At 41.6% G+C, this 15877-nt stretch overlaps 1 protein-coding gene across 5 annotated transcripts in view; it reads right to left on the reverse strand.

The window, feature by feature from the left end:
* DAAM1 (dishevelled associated activator of morphogenesis 1) overlaps positions 1-15877 on the reverse strand; it is a 166944-nt gene that overhangs the window by 91886 nt on the left and 59181 nt on the right. For all 5 annotated transcript variants that reach the window (XM_012785657.3, XM_012785654.3, XM_012785655.3 and 2 more), the window contains exon 2: positions 8278-8496. In XM_012785657.3, the coding sequence (XP_012641111.1) occupies positions 8278-8460 (183 nt within the window). In that variant the 5' untranslated portion in view covers positions 8461-8496. The remainder of the gene's footprint in view (positions 1-8277; positions 8497-15877) is intronic.

Below are 15877 nucleotides of genomic sequence, written 5' to 3' on the forward strand. Positions count from 1 at the left end.
TCTTAAGACTCACTTAGGTGCCTGTAGTTCCTTTCATACCAAAGTGACTTTAGAATATATTGAAAAATGAAGAGACTACTGATGTAGGTTCCCGAGTGAATTCATTTGGCACAGCTTGACTGTGAATTCTTCTAATTCTGATATATCAACTAAATTCTCTCATTCCAATCATCTTCATCTCTCAAATTCTGTGCCAATTACTAATCCTGAGAATGTCCTCAGTACTTAATAAAATTAGCCTGTAGTAATTATATTTATTTACGATTATATTTTGAGGGTACAATCTTATCATCCTACAGTATCTACCAATATGATCCTCTCATTGAGATTTTTACTTTCCTTGACAATCCTCAGTAGTATAAATGCTGGCTTTGTAATCAGTAATGGATTTCTCAATATGTTTCTTTAAAATATTTTATTTTCTCTGGAAGGCACAATACTCTATTATCCCAAAACATTAGACACATTGGCCAAATAAATGGAAGACTAAGAACTGGATTTGAAAGAAGATAGATTAACCAAGAAATAGTATAAAATGGAACTGGAAACCTTTCAGGCATAGAAAAACTTAGGTTTATACTGCATATTATATCCAACTAGCTATAAATTCACAGTAATGTGCTGTATTAGAAATGAAAGCTTTCCTCTAAAAAGTGTATGAAATGGATTCCAAATACATAATATACGTGGTATAAGAGGTGAGATTTACTACAATACACTTCAAAATTAATAACCAGACTCGTTTTAAACATGGATTTCTCACCTAAAATCTCACATAGGAAAAGAAGTTGGATGTTTTGACGTTTCACAAGGCAAAAGAGCTGAGGGTGGCAGAGAAACTGTGAGGAGGATACTAATTCCAATATCACTGTTGCAGGGAAATATTCTGTAGAAAACCCTTAGCCCTTGAGGTATGCAGGAGTCTATTACATGGGAGCTCCCAGTCATTCTCTCTCTCCTTTCTATTTCAAAGTTAAAGTAGCCAGAGGAAGCGTATTCTTCTTAAAACAAGAAGGCACCTCACTTCAACTACTGAAGTCATAGGAAAACAGATTCAGAATTGCTATGGTTGTGATATTCACCCCTCCAAACCTCATATTGAAATTTGATCCACACTGTTGAAGGTGGGGCCTGGTAGGAGGTGTTTGGGTCATGTAGGCGGATCCCTCATGAATAGGTTAATGTCTTAGAGCAGAGGTCCTCAAACTTTTTAAACAGGGGCCCAGTTCACTGTCCCTCAGACCCTTAGAGGGCCATTAGAGAGGGCGGCGCACATTCCACACATGCGCACTGTGGGCCTGGGACAAGTTGGCTGCTAAACAGGACAGGCAGAGGTGGCAAAAACACCCGGTAGGTCGGATAAATGTCCTTGGTGGGCCGCATGTGGCCTGCAGCCAGTTTGAGGATGCCTGTCTTAGAGGGTAGCTGGGATGGTGGGGCTGAGTGAGTTCTCACAGTATTAGTTCCCTGGAGCTGGTTGTTAAAAAGAATCTGGCACCTCCTCCCCATTCTTGCTGCTCTTGCTCCCCTCTGAGATTTGCTCTGGATCTGCTCCTCACTCTGTGATCTGTTCACACACCAGCCCCCCATCACCTTCTGCCAGAAGTGGAAGCAGCCTGAGGCCCTCACCAGATGCACATGCCCAAATCTTAAACTTTCCAACCATCAGAATTGTGAGTCAAATAAACTTTTTTTTTTATGTAGAAATTACCCAGACTCAGGTATGCCTTTATAGCAACACAAAACGGATTAAGACAAGAATCTACCGAGGGTGACATGAAACCTACCACTAAACTTACCAATACCTCACAAAAACTAAATAGAGCAGCTGGGCGAGGTGGCTCACGCCTGTAATCCTAGCAATCTGGGAGGCCGAGACAGGAAGATCGCTCAAGGTCAGGAGTTTGAAACCAGCCTGAGCAAGAGTGAGACCCCGTCTCTACTAAAAATAGAAAGAAATTAATTGGCCAACTAAAAGTATATAGAAAAAATTAGCCAGGCATGGTGGCGTGTGTCTGTAGTCCCAGCTACTCAGGAGGCTGAGGCAGAAGGATTGCTTGAGCCCAGGAGTTTGAGGTTGCTGTGAGCTAGGCTGATGCCATGGTACTCTAGCCCGGGCAACAGAGTGAGACTCTGTCTTAATAAAAAAAAAAAAAAAAGACTGAATAGAGCAATGGTTATTTTTGTAACCAGATAGCAAAATATTTTGATGTACTTTGGTATATTTGGTTCACTGAAAGAACCTATAAGGAAACAGAGGTAATTTCCTCTGGTTCAAGGAAGAATGTGAGACATATATTTAAATCAACAATACAACCACTCCAACATACCTTTTCCAAGCTTGCCTCTGAGAATTCCCAACCCTCCCAGCTTTCTGTCTTTGTGCTTCATTTAAACTGAACTTCTTTTGGATCCTTGAGCCTTCCAAGCTTTCTCTCACCTCTTACACATGCTGTTCTCAATGTCTGTAACACTTTTTTCTTTCCTCTTTGCCAGAATAATTTCTTCTTGTTTTTCATATCTCACATTAAGTGTCACTTCCCCCAGGGAGCGTGGCAGGATCCTTCACACTAGGTTAGGTACCTGTGGAGGTAGCTGTCGGGGAAGAACACCCTCCTTTCCCAGCAAGCTGGGAATTAACTGAGACCTAACATGAGGAATCAAGCAAATGGAAACCAAAATACCCTCTCCTTTTTACTCATTAAAGGTGCACTGGAGAACCCAACTTTCTTCTACAGACAAGAGGGTCTGCGGAGATGTAATGCTGAATTACACGCATACGTACCCACCAGTCATAGGGACAGCTGCACAACTGCAGAGCCCCAAGGGAGGCTCGTTCCTGTACAATATATAACACCAAGGATCACAGAATGTGTGTTTTCTGAAAGGGAGAGAGACTGAGCTATGCATTGTTCAAGGAGGAGCAAGGAGCTGGAAGAGAGGCTGGGAATGTTATTCCAATAAAACTCCCTCCTCATGAAAAAGGGGAATAAAGGTTCTTCCCCCAACAAAATGTACTGCTTGAGCAGCCCTCTCACAGCACTCGGTCACATTTGGTGAGACTGCACATTTAGTCACCTATCATCTCTACTACACCTTTGGCTCCACTATGTCAAGGACTATGTCTCTTTTGCTATCAGTCACCTCAGGATCTGGCATAGACAGGCCTTTAATACACATGCGTTAAAATGATCCATCAGTCAATTAACGATACTTTCTTCTGTTCGTCTCAAAGGAAATCTCCTATTGCTAGTATTGAGCTGGTTAAAGTTACCTGAACAAGGACAATTTATAGAGTTGTCATGCTTAGGACTGTTTAAATAGGTTGGATGAGATCATCTAAGAACCTTTAAAAGCCTGTAGAGGCTGGATGCAGTGGCTTACACTTGTAATCCCAGCACTTTGGCAGGCCAAAGTGGGAGGATCACTTGAGGCCAGGAGTTTGAGACCGACCTTGGCAACACAGTGACACCCTATCAATCAGTCAATCAATCAATAGCCAGGTATGGTGGCAGGTACCTATAGTCCTAGCTACTGGGGAGGCTGAGGCAGGAGGATTGCTTGAGCCCACAAGTTCACGATTATAGTGAGCCATGATTGCACAACTGCACTCCAGCCTGGGCAATAACACGAGACTCCCATCTCTTAAAAAAAAAAATCCCATAGAGAGAAAAGAATATAGCTGAACATTATTATAAGAGACCAGCACTAAGCCTTAGATTGGTTATGTTCTTCATTTTGACTGAGGCAGAGGGCAAAGAAGACAACGTGGAGAGGGGAGGAGGAGCGGGAAGGAGAGAACACAAGGAAAAAGAAATTGACGATCAAAAGGCATAAGATACATGGTTAGCAGGGATTAAACAGACTCCTAGCGTTTTATTTGTAAATATCTTGAATAATTTAAAAATTATTCGTAGAGTTTATCCCAAGAATGGAGGAATGGAAAAACCAAAAAAAAATTTAAAAAGAGAAAAAAATTATCAGCAGAGATATTTTATTTCTATTTGACAACTCTTACACACACACCCCCTACACACACACACACATACACACACACACACACACACACACAATTCCCAAGTTATATGTCTTCAGTCCCTTAGAGGCTATAGAATAGCCTTAAAAGCAACTACTTAATCAGCACAGTATGAATAATACCTATCAAACATAGACAAAAATGTGGAGGAACTAGAACTCTAATATATTCCTGTAAAATATAGATGTAAAATGGTACAGCCACTTTGAAACAGTCTGACAGTTCCTCAAAAATTAAACATGGTGTTACCACATGACCCAGCAATTTCACTTCTAGGTATATTTTTCTACTTCCAAGAGAACTGAAAACATATTTCCATGTAAAAACTTACATATGGATATTTATAGTAGTATTACTCATAATAGCCCAAAACCAGCAACAATCCAAATGTCCATCAATGATATAAAGATAAACAAAATGTGGTACATTCACACAATAGAATGTTATTCAGTAATGAAAAGAAATGAAGTACTAGTACAGGCTACAATGGATGAACCTTGAAAACATTATGCTAAGTGAAAGAAGCCAGTCACAAAGGACCATATATTGCATGACTCCGTTTATATGAACTGTCCAGAGCAGGCAGATTCTCAGAGACAGAAGGTAGATTAGTAGTTGCCATGGGCTGGTAGGGCTGGGGATGAATGCAGAGGGAAGGTTAATGAGTTTGGAGGTTGCTTTTTAGGGGGGCTGCTAAAATTGATTTTGGTGATGGTTACACAGGTCTATGAATATACTAAAAGCCAACAAATCGCACATGTTAAACAGATGAATTATGTACCACATGAATTATATCTCAATAAAGCTGGGAATGGGGGTTGCTTTTTATGGAGTTGCTAAAATTAATTTTGGTGATGGTTGCATAATTCTATGAATATACTAAAAGTCACAGAATTGTATACTTTAAATAGGTGAGTTATAAAGTTTGTGGATTATGTCTCAATAAAGCTGTTATAAAAAAAAAAAGTTAGGCAGGATATGAGACTGGGACATCCAGAAACCATAATGTCCTGAAACTGGAATAATTCTGATTCCCTAGCCTGTGGCAGGAAGGCTGCTAGAGAATGAGCTACTCCCTGCTGCCCACCTTCTTTACAGATTCGCACGGCTGACCTCCTATCGAGGCTTGCTTTATTTATGAGATAATATGGCTGCAGTAGCAATTCTGAAGGAAACCTATTTGGTATCACTCTTAAAAATGTCAAACGAGTGACTCATCGGACCAAGCAATGGAAACTTAGCTTAACAACAACCAGCTCTGATGAGATGCTTTCCGACAGATACAGAGGTAAGATGGCCCGCAAGCTAGGGCTCATGTTGGCTTGCTCACAGCAAGCAGATTAGCTTTCAAGAAAAGGAAAAACCCAGGTTATTTGCTTAGAGTCTTCAGTCAAAACATTCAAATTATTTCCCATCCCTCTCACTGTGCTAAGATTTGGAGTGCACTTATTAATTAGGTCCCAGCCTTTTTAAAGAAGTTACCTTCTTTAATCTCCACATGAACCCTATCAAAGAGACAGTATTATCCCCATTTTGTAGGCAAGGAAAAAAACTCAAATTCAAACAGAAACCATCTTAAAGGAAGTTTCCCTAGCTACAGACCTGGTACCTGGAAAAGCTGCCTGACTCCACAGCCCAGGTGCTCTCCACCCCCACATGTGGCCTCCCTCTCCTGTACGTGGACAGAGTCAGAACTGCTTCTGCAGCTCCTCCAGAGAACCCAGGGCAGAGGTTTCCAGTGGCTGGGAGCCCACCTCTCACTCCACCCCTGGCAACTGGATGGATTTGTGGTCTAAGTCCCTGAAGTCAAGAGTAGACAAAAAGCCATCCGTCACTCACCAGGACAGATACAAACCTCAAGATAATTTGTTTTCCGATGGTTTCGGCTTAAAGTTCTGGTTTGGCATTGGCTTGTTAACAAATAACAGCTGTAGGCAATTTTCACACAGAATAGAGACATCAATAAAGCAGAGAGTGGAATTTTCTCCCTTATGAATACAGAACAATGAGCTGTCTTCAAGATGTACATGGAGCTGCCACTGCACAGGCTCCTGCTCAGGGCCCATTTCGGAAGGCCGACAGAATGTCACTGAAAGGACTGTGGATGTGGAATGCTCTACCCACCAGCTCCACTCCCACCCAGGAGGTCTTCAGTTATCACCTATCTCCCTGGGTTGCCTTTCAGTTTTAAAACACTTTAAGTGGGAAATACAGCCCAGCCTGTAAATGCATCATTACTGCCCTTTTTGGCTGCCATCATGGTAAGATGATTCACTGCCCCTCTCTGGAAAAGAACAATGTGCCCACTTCCCACCCCAGTGACCTCAGGTTTGGTTTGTGGTGCCAGTCCCTACCAAAGGGTGACACCTCCTCACCCTGTGGACTCAAGTGTGGCCACGTGATCTGTGCTGGCCAACGCAGTGTGGGCACAAGTGAGCTGTGTTATTTCCAAGCATAAGCTTGGAGCCCTGAGCAGCTCACCAGAGCTGTCTTTCTTCTTCCATCAGGCCTGGGTACTGGACAGAAGATGGGAAGGAGCAGAACCACAGCTGACCCACAGTGGACTTGCAGCACTAGCAAGCATAAGCTCTGCTGTTATAGCCACTGAGATTTTGCTATCAAAGCATAAACTAACTTGAGATGACCGAGATGGCCATGACTGAGATCCCCTCCATTTCTTATCTCTACTTCCTGCTGACAGCTCATGTCCCCCAGAAAGTATTCTGGGGGACCACCATCCTCATCACCCGGTGCTACCCTGCAACACATACACACACAGTGCATACACCGGTGTTTTGTGCCTATTCTTCTGGTGGCCTTATTCCTTCTTCATTATGGATCCCATTTTGATACTGAACTGTCAGACCTTTAGAGACAGGTTCAGCTTTCTGTTTTGAATCTCCTCTTTAATACCTAGAACAGAGTTCTTCATGCAGTGGAGATGAGAGAGGGGAAAGATTCCTTAAACACTGTAAATATTTACCATCATAAAGTATAAACATGCTGCCAAGAGTCATCTCTCTTTCCCAACCAACTCCAGTTGGTAATAGACCATTACTCCACTCAGGAGACCAGTATGCAGACATCAGCTTAATATAACTAGCTCACCTTTCTGCTTTATCAATAAATTCTAGTCTATAAGAGCTGGGGTGACACAGGCAGTTCAGATATTACCCCTGGAGGGCAGTGACACAACCTACATTACTCTCTTGACCCGCAAAACAATGGCACTCTCTAGTATTTGTTGAACAAGATAAATGCCCTGATTAGAACTAACTCCATGACAAACTCCAGCAGAGATCAAGGAAGGATACAACACTCATGTAACATTTATTAAGGCCAGCCATTGGACCACTCCCACTGTGTACTGTTCTCATCAATCACAACAAACCTAGAAGGAGGTATTATTTTTTTGCTCCATTCTCCAGAAAACAGGCTCAGAAAAATAACATGATTTTTCCATACTCATGCAGATAAAGTCAGAGTGGTAATTTGAACCAGGATTGTCCTAATTTCTGTGCCAGTGCCCTTTGAACTATGTCATAATATCCTCTGAAACAAAGGATGGCAAGAAATATCACTTCAAAGATGTTTGAAAAGCTAAATTGAAGGGTGCACTTACATCTCTAGATGAATGGGTCCTACAGTAGATACATCCCTTATTTCAGTACAGTGAATTCTAAAATATGATAGTATCTATAAAAAGATTCCCACAACAGTTATTATTCTAATCCTATCATTAGGCTAATAATGATATTGTACTTAAGTAATAATGTCTCTCACCAAAGGATCAAGAACAAGATGGAAGTATGACTAAGTTTTAAAAACACATTAATACCATACATTGGGTGTGGGAGTCAGGGAGCATCAGGGAATCCCAGAAGGTGTGAAGTAGATGAAGGAATTATTTATGCATGCACGTATAGACTGAGGTTGGGTGGGGCAAATTACGAAGGGCAACTTAGGATACAGTACTGCCACATATTTGAAGAACTGAATGTCTAAATTTCTCTACCCACTTAAAGCACCAGGCAAAGCACTTCGATGAGTAATGCTACCCTCTTTGAACTCTTCCTCTTCCACAGGTTCATGGCTGGCAGGAAGAGTGCAGGCAAAAAGGATGGATGTAGGCTGTTTCATTAAAAAGAAAGTCTAGGCAAACCAAACAGACCCATCCACATCCTCTCCTCTTCTCCCTCCCCGGCTCCCTACCAATGCCAGGACAGAAATCGCAGACTCACCACCAGTTCACTGAACATGACGTCCAGCTCCTCCACAGGGGGCATGGGCAATGCTGGTTCCATGGTCTGAAGTGCAAAGTTGCTATCGTTTCGCAGCCGATACGTGATTTCTGGGTGATCATTGTTTCGGAAACAGCAGAAGATGAACGAAATACCCCGTCCACCTCTCTTCCTTGGGGCCATGGCTGAATCTGTTCTATTTCCTGATATGACTAAACTCTGGAAAAAGAGGACATGGCAGGGTTAGGAGTGCAAGAATGGACAGATTTTTTTTAAGAGGTCAGACTACTTCAAGAAAGAGCCCCCTGTGCTGACAACAACGTGTACACCCTGCAGGGCACAGAGACGACAAAATCAAATGGGTTTGAAGTCCAACTGGGCAGATTCCATTCATTTGTTGAATGTTTCCTACGACCATCTGCTAAGTAAACAGTACAACTCTAGCCACTACCCCGCCCAACATTCTCCCTTATACTGAGCTACTGGCCATTTTTGTACCTCACATTCCCTTTCCTGCCAACCTATTTTGTTCTTGTTATTCTCCCTGTAAGAACAATCCTCTCTTGCCACTAGGGAAGATCTCTTGCTCCTCCTCCTCCTCCTCTGATTCTAATTTCCCCTTCTTTACTTTCCCCAAGTGGAGTGAATAGCATATATGCTAAAGCATATATACCCAATCCAACATGTGCCATGTTCTAAGTTCTCTATGAGTGTGTCTTCCTGTTAGACCATGATAACTCAATGGGAGGGGCAGGGGCTGTGCACTAAGCATTTTGTGGTCCCAGTACCCTCACAGTGCTGGGAAGGAAGGAGGCATTCTATGAGTGTTGACTGTGTTGAATAATTTAAATTCATAACAAAGCAAGAGGAGCTTAACATGAGCTAGAAGGATCCAAGATTTTCAAACAGAAAAGATGAAAAAGTTCACCAGTAAGGAAATGGTTAAATTATATACATACATATATAGATATTCACGCAATAGAATATTATATACTCATTAAAAAGAACAAGGCACCTGTGTATGTAGATATAGGAATATGTTCAAGATACTATACAATATATACCACATGTTACAAGATTACATGTTTTAATGAATGTATGTATTTATGAATATACAGAAGAAAGTATTTTTGTTACATTCCAGAGAAGGAACAGATCAACCCGAACGAGTAGAGGAGACCATGCAAGAAAGTATTAACAGTAGCTTAAAATAAAAATAGCAGGTAGATGTATTATTCCTTTTCACAAAGCATCACACCAGTGTGTCTTTTAAAAACAATCTTATACAAAAAACTAATTATTTAAAAAAAATTTGTTTCCAGCAAAAGGTCTGGAAAGATAAAAAGAAAATTCTGAATTCTGAGAGAGGAATAGGATTGGAAAAAGTCAAGAAAAGGAATGTTCTTTTCATGCTATTTAAAAAAAAATGAACATGTATCCATGTATAACTTTTGTAGGCTTTCAAATTTTAAAAAGAAATTAGGTTAAAAGGGGAAAAAAAAGAGGTGGGATGAAAATTGGCCCTTTAAGAGGTAGATGGGTAGAGGAGTAGAAATACATATCCGGCAAGGAAGGTGGAAGGAACAAGCGTGTGGATGTATTGTTTATACACTTAAAAATAAAAGTATAAACACAGAAGAGAGGCTAGGAACAAGTGTTGTCAACATTTAACAATGGTTACTTCTGGATAGTAAGGAAATGGATGTCTTCTTTGAACTCTGTTTTTGTTCTGAAGTTTTAAAAGTAAAACCCAACCCAGCAACTTAAGGCATCTTTCAAATCAGAGAACCCAATTCCAAAATATGTCACCAATTTCTCAATTTTTGTCATTAATACTATGACATAAACTTAGGTAAAAGCTCTCATAAACAACTATGATTTGCAAACAATTCTAGAATCAAGCCCTCCGCTCACTTGAACTGAGAGTGGTCTCTAAAAGTCACAACTGGAAGTCTCTGGGAAGTGAAGGGAGAGGTTAAGAGCAGAGTGTCCATTATGGAACCCTATTATAATATTCTAACTGACTCTGAAATGCAGACTAAGCCCAGACAACCAATATCTTATTCTGTTGAAGCATGCATCTCCCAGCTAGGGTGTACATGTGCAAGATCAGACTGAGACATAGGCAGTATTTGAGATTTCTTTGGCAAATGCATATTAATGCCTACTATGCACCAAGCATGACAGTAGATACCTAAGGATATGGAAATGAATGAGTCACTCACTAGAAACTCATATAGTGGGAGACAGTAGCACATCAAATAGTTATAACAAAGGTAATATGGCACATCATACCAGTAAGTGCTGTGTAAACCGAGCAGGAAGTACCCAGAAGAGACTCTGGGGATGGTCCCTGATGAAGAAGTAGAATTTTGACAGAATATGGAAAACTGGACATTTAGGAAAAGGAACAGTGCAAGCAAAGGCAAAGCCCTGGGGCTCTCATCTCCCAGCTGAAAATCTGCCAATGGCTCCCCAGTACCATTCTAAATTGGCTTTCAGTGCTCTGTCGAACTGGATTTTAGCCCAACTTTTCTGTCTTTTCTACTGCCTTAGGAATATACCATACTTTACTCAACAGGCCATTTTCCATGCCCCATAAGCATCTTGCACTTCTCTCATCTTCCACTTGAGTGGACCACTCATTCCTTCCTGTCCATATCTTTGTCTCTCAACATCCTCCCACCCTGGTAATACCAATCCTGTGCAGTGAGCCACATCCATGGCTGATGGTAGCTGAAATTCAGTTGAATGTTTCTGAAGGGCAATTTATCAAAGCCTGGAAATAGTCACACATTTTGACCTAGTACTTCTACTTCTGAAAATACATGCTAAAGAAATATTCGGTGATACTATTAAAGATGTTTTCACAGAAATTCTCAAAGCATTATTTATAATAGCAAATAAACGAGAGCATAAAATAAGTGTTAGTAATGGAGAGCTAAACAAAAAAGGTAAATCATGGCACAACTAGATGACATAGCAACAAGCAGCCCTTTGCAAAAGAATATTTAAGGACACGCAAATACTTAGGATATATAAAAATAAAGATTAGGTACATGTGTCCCATTTTTGTAAGAAAAAATTCATATATGAGCAGAAAAAAAAGGACAAGAGAAATGCACCAAAATGTGAACAGTAGTTAGCTCTGTGGCACATGTATAGATAACCTTTTTTGTTTATCTGAACAAATTATTCTGCACTTCCCAAGTTGTCACAATGAAGACGTGCTACTTTCACAATTAATAAAATGAGATATTTTTAAAGAAACATTTATATGATTATCTGCTTGTATTAGAAGGGGAAATAAATATGCAAAAATGTTCCTATCAAAAATATCCAAGTTATAGTGATCAACTATAACCAGCTTCTCAAACTATCTACAGTGAGGAACTCGGTGTTTTCCCTCCAATCTGTTATAAACTGATATTTTTGTAAAATACAGTACAAATGCCTCAGCAATATCAAATTGGTATGAAAGTATCTCTAATGACTTAATCTCAATTCTTGCACCCAGCACTGGTGGGCAGCAATAGCACTGCTGTACGCTAGGACAGGGGAGTTAAGATTTAACTCATTAGAATAGTTAATGCTCATCTCCAGTGTGTGTCCTCGGGGCAGAAACGAGATCCCACTTAGAAGCCAGGCCAGTGTCCTACATATCCTATCATCAGTAAACTGAAGAAAGATTATTTAGGGACTACTGCCAAGGTCTGTATGCCTCTGTGTGTGTTTGTGTGTGTGTGTGTGTGTGTGCGTGCGTGCACCCGCACGCACATGCGTGTGTGTGTGTGTGTGTACAGGGGTAGGAAGGCAGTGTTCAGGCTACTGGGAAATGAGGGCAAGAAAATAAAGTAGGCTAATATAGGCAAATGCCAGCTCACGGAGGGTTGTATGGCCCGTGCCCGGCCTTCAAGTTCACTTCCAACCTTCTCTTCCAGCAGTCTTGCTAACCCTCCCAACTGGATATAGTCTGGCTCTCTTGGTTGTCTGTTACCCCCATGATGTAAAGCTAATGGTTAAAGTAAGTCTAGGTCTGGGTCTTTCTTCCCTCATGGAAGAGTCAACTCCAGGACAAAAAGTGCCCACAACATGTGTCACTTAGTGCTTTGCAAATAGGAGTATAACCAAAGTATTTGGGAAATGAACAAAGAAAGCAGTAGCTTTCCTTTTGCAAGTTGTTTCACTTAGACCCAAGTTATATTACATTTTAGCTGTACTGAGAAGAGGTGGGAGTGTGGGGGTGTGGGGTAATGTTAAGATCTAAAAATCAGCCCAAAGCATTTTTCAAGTCTTAAGAAGAAAATGCCAACAGTTCTATAAAGAAAAGAATATGAAGGTCTTGGCTAGTTTCTAAGATGGGTAATGAGATACAGAGCCTATTACATTTAAGAAACTAATTAAAATCATTTTAATAAGGACCAAAATATTGCCTTTGAGAGGCAATTTGTATTTGAAAGCCTCAGTGAACCCCAAAGGCCAAGTTTTTATGGTGGCTCCTCTGTGGAACCCCAAATACAAGGTCCCTGATTAAACCCATCCTTAAACTATAGATGATGGCATATTTTTGAGATTTCCAACAAATAATCATTTTTTCCACATATTTGGAGCTCCCTGCTCAGAGGCTAGTCTCCTCTATGCAGACCAAAACAAGAAGCAAAAGGAATCATTCCACTGGACCCCTGAGAAACACTGGCCCTCTTAACCTCCCTAGCACTCAATTGATGAGCAACCCAACAACCGCCTATGTGTAGTATTCAACACCCACATTCACACCTGTCACTTCATTCCATTGTCCCCACTTTGCAGGTGAGACTGTCACAGGTGGGAGGGGCAATCAGGAAGAAAGAAGTTTGAAGGAGACTTGGTCTGCTGGTGAGGGTAAAGATGTTCATGAGGAGAAGCCTAACTGGTTAGAGGCAGGGCAGAGAAACGTGCTGCAGGTAAGGAACCTGCCAGCTCAGTGCAGCTGGAATCCAGCCCACCCTCTGCAACCTCAACGCCATGACCCTAGTCAGCCTCCACTCCCTCTCATCTGAATGACTACAACACTCTTAACTCTTCTCTCTGCCCCTCAATTCCCCAGCCCAGGGTTTAGCAAACCTTGGGGCCAGACAGTAAATATTTTAAGGTTTTGCGGGCCATTAGGCCTCCGTCACAAGTGCTCAACCCTGCCATTTTTACCATGAAAGCAGCCACAGATATCAGCAAACATGGGTGTGCCTGTGTTCTAATAAAACTTGACTGCGGACAGCAAAATGTGAATGTCATTTAACTAACTTCTCGTGTCACTAAATATTCTTTTATTTTGTTTTCAACCATTTAAGATATGCAAACCATTCTTAGCCCATAGACCATAAAAACAGGTGGCATGCCTACATGGGCCCTTGGGTTGCAGGTCACCAATGGCTGCCCCAGTTCATCATATTCATCCATTTAATCTATTAAGTCAAATGTTTTTTAGATACCATTTGTATGCCAAACACTGTGCTAGGCACTATGGGAAGACAGATGAAAATGAGAGAAGGAACCCTAGGGAGCGTATGTGCTTTGGGGAATGCAGGAAAAAAGTCAAGTAAACTAAAACATAACTACTGATTTGGATTAGTGTTACTAAGGATGCGAAGACGAAAGTGAAGGAAAATGGTGGTGGTGTTGGTAGTGGCGAGAGGGGGCAGCAACTTTTGACAGTGTGATCAGGAAGAACCTCTCCTGGAGGAGGCATTTAAACTAAGACCTGAAGGATAAAATAGGACCAGCTCCCACCAGCAAAGTGTGAGGGGAGAGCATCCCCGGTAGAGGAGGTGTATGTTCAGAAGACTGGGGTGGGTGGGAAAGGCACATTGTTGAGTCAGGAGGGAAGACTGGTGTAGCTGTAGTCCAAGGAGTCACAGAAGTGCTAGGAAAGAAGAAGCTGGAACAGACAGGCCCAGGGCTGAGGGCCTACACACTGGAGGGAGGGCTCTACCCAACTTTATTTTCCAGCCCTTGTCTCCCAACACCCTGAATGCTATACAACCCATGCCCCGCACACGTGTGTACGTGCAGTCGTTGGCCTTCGACAGCAGCCACCCTACTTCCAGCCCACATATCTACAGTGCCCTCAGCCTCGGGTGTTTGCCTTCTTCACCTGGCCCTCTTCCACTCACCATTCAGGACTCCTGTCAAACACTGCTGCTTTATGGGCTTAAAGTTTCCCAGGGATGGTCACACATCTCTTTCCACCCCCCTAGCACCATGAATGTAATTGAGAGCCTTTTTTTCCCCTCCCAAATATATGTCTGTTTCCCTCACAAGACTGTGAGACCCTGAAGGCAGGGACTCAGTTTTACTCAGTCCCTGGCACACAGTGTATTCTCAACAAATGTTTGTTGAATGCCAAAGCATAAATGCCTAAGTGAACAGATGGTCCCACCTCTGAATTTCAGAGACGTGTGACTGGGTGTTCTTCCCACAGTTGTCTGTGGATCTGTTTTGCACAATCAACAAAACATTTGAAGTCAATTGGATCTCCAAGTCCTCCTTAGCCACTCATAAAGCGTTTTGATGCTGCAGTAGCCTCACCAAAGGATTTTGTTTTCAGGGTGTTTGCACTTTTCCTAGAGCAAGGAATTTTTGTCCAAACTAGCTGGTACTTGCTCTTTTAACTTATACCTAAGTAAGCAACATTGGAAATTGACCCATTGATAAAATTTTTGAGACATTTCCCCAATTCCTTACATTCAGTGGACACTTTGCCCAAGAAAGTATTCATTTACTTGGTTATTATCTGAGCCTCCTAATATGCCAACACGATGTTAGGTGCTAGAAACAAAGATAAAGAAAACCCGAACTGCCACTCGAGGATGTCACAGACCAGTGGGGACATTTAGAGGACAGGGGAGTTGGTCCTTCTTCTCTCCAGTGAAGAGCAAATGTGCAATTCCTGAAACCCAGGGCCTATATTTGCACATCTTAGCCCCTTTTTAATCAGATCAGCCTGAGGGACTAATTCCACCATAATAGCTGGGCCCTGAACCAGAACACATCTTCTAATCTCAGCTTCTGGCATTGTTGCAGAGGAAGAAGTCACTTCTGGGACATCCAAACTGCAATCCATCTGTAACATTACAGATGACTATTGCTATGCCATGCACAAGGAAGCAATTAAAAAACTTCTTAAGATTCTGGAGCAGGTGCATTTTGCTTAGCAAAGAATAAGAAATTCAATCCATCTGTGGCCTTGCTCAAAGTCAGAGTCATTTGTACTGCTCTTTAACAAAACAAGCCAGACTCTCCATGTGGCAACAGTCAAAAAATGAAGCCAAATTTTAGGGAATGTACATGATGTTAATTATGATAAAACATTGGAGAACAACTTACAGTCCACAAGAAAACCCTCCCTAACACTTTTCCTTTGATAATACCACATCACAATATATATGATATGTAAAATTTGTTTTGCACCAAGCAAGACACAATCAGTATCTAATATATGGGGGAAATTTGAAGGTTGCGATAACAAGATAGATTTGCACTGATATTTACACCATTATAATTGGTTCATCAGAGACTTCTACTGCACATATATAAGATGGCTGTCCAGACTGAGGGACCCAAT

Source organism: Microcebus murinus, chromosome 6 (assembly GCF_040939455.1).
Source record: "Microcebus murinus isolate Inina chromosome 6, M.murinus_Inina_mat1.0, whole genome shotgun sequence".
NCBI classification, from domain to species: domain Eukaryota; kingdom Metazoa; phylum Chordata; class Mammalia; order Primates; family Cheirogaleidae; genus Microcebus; species Microcebus murinus.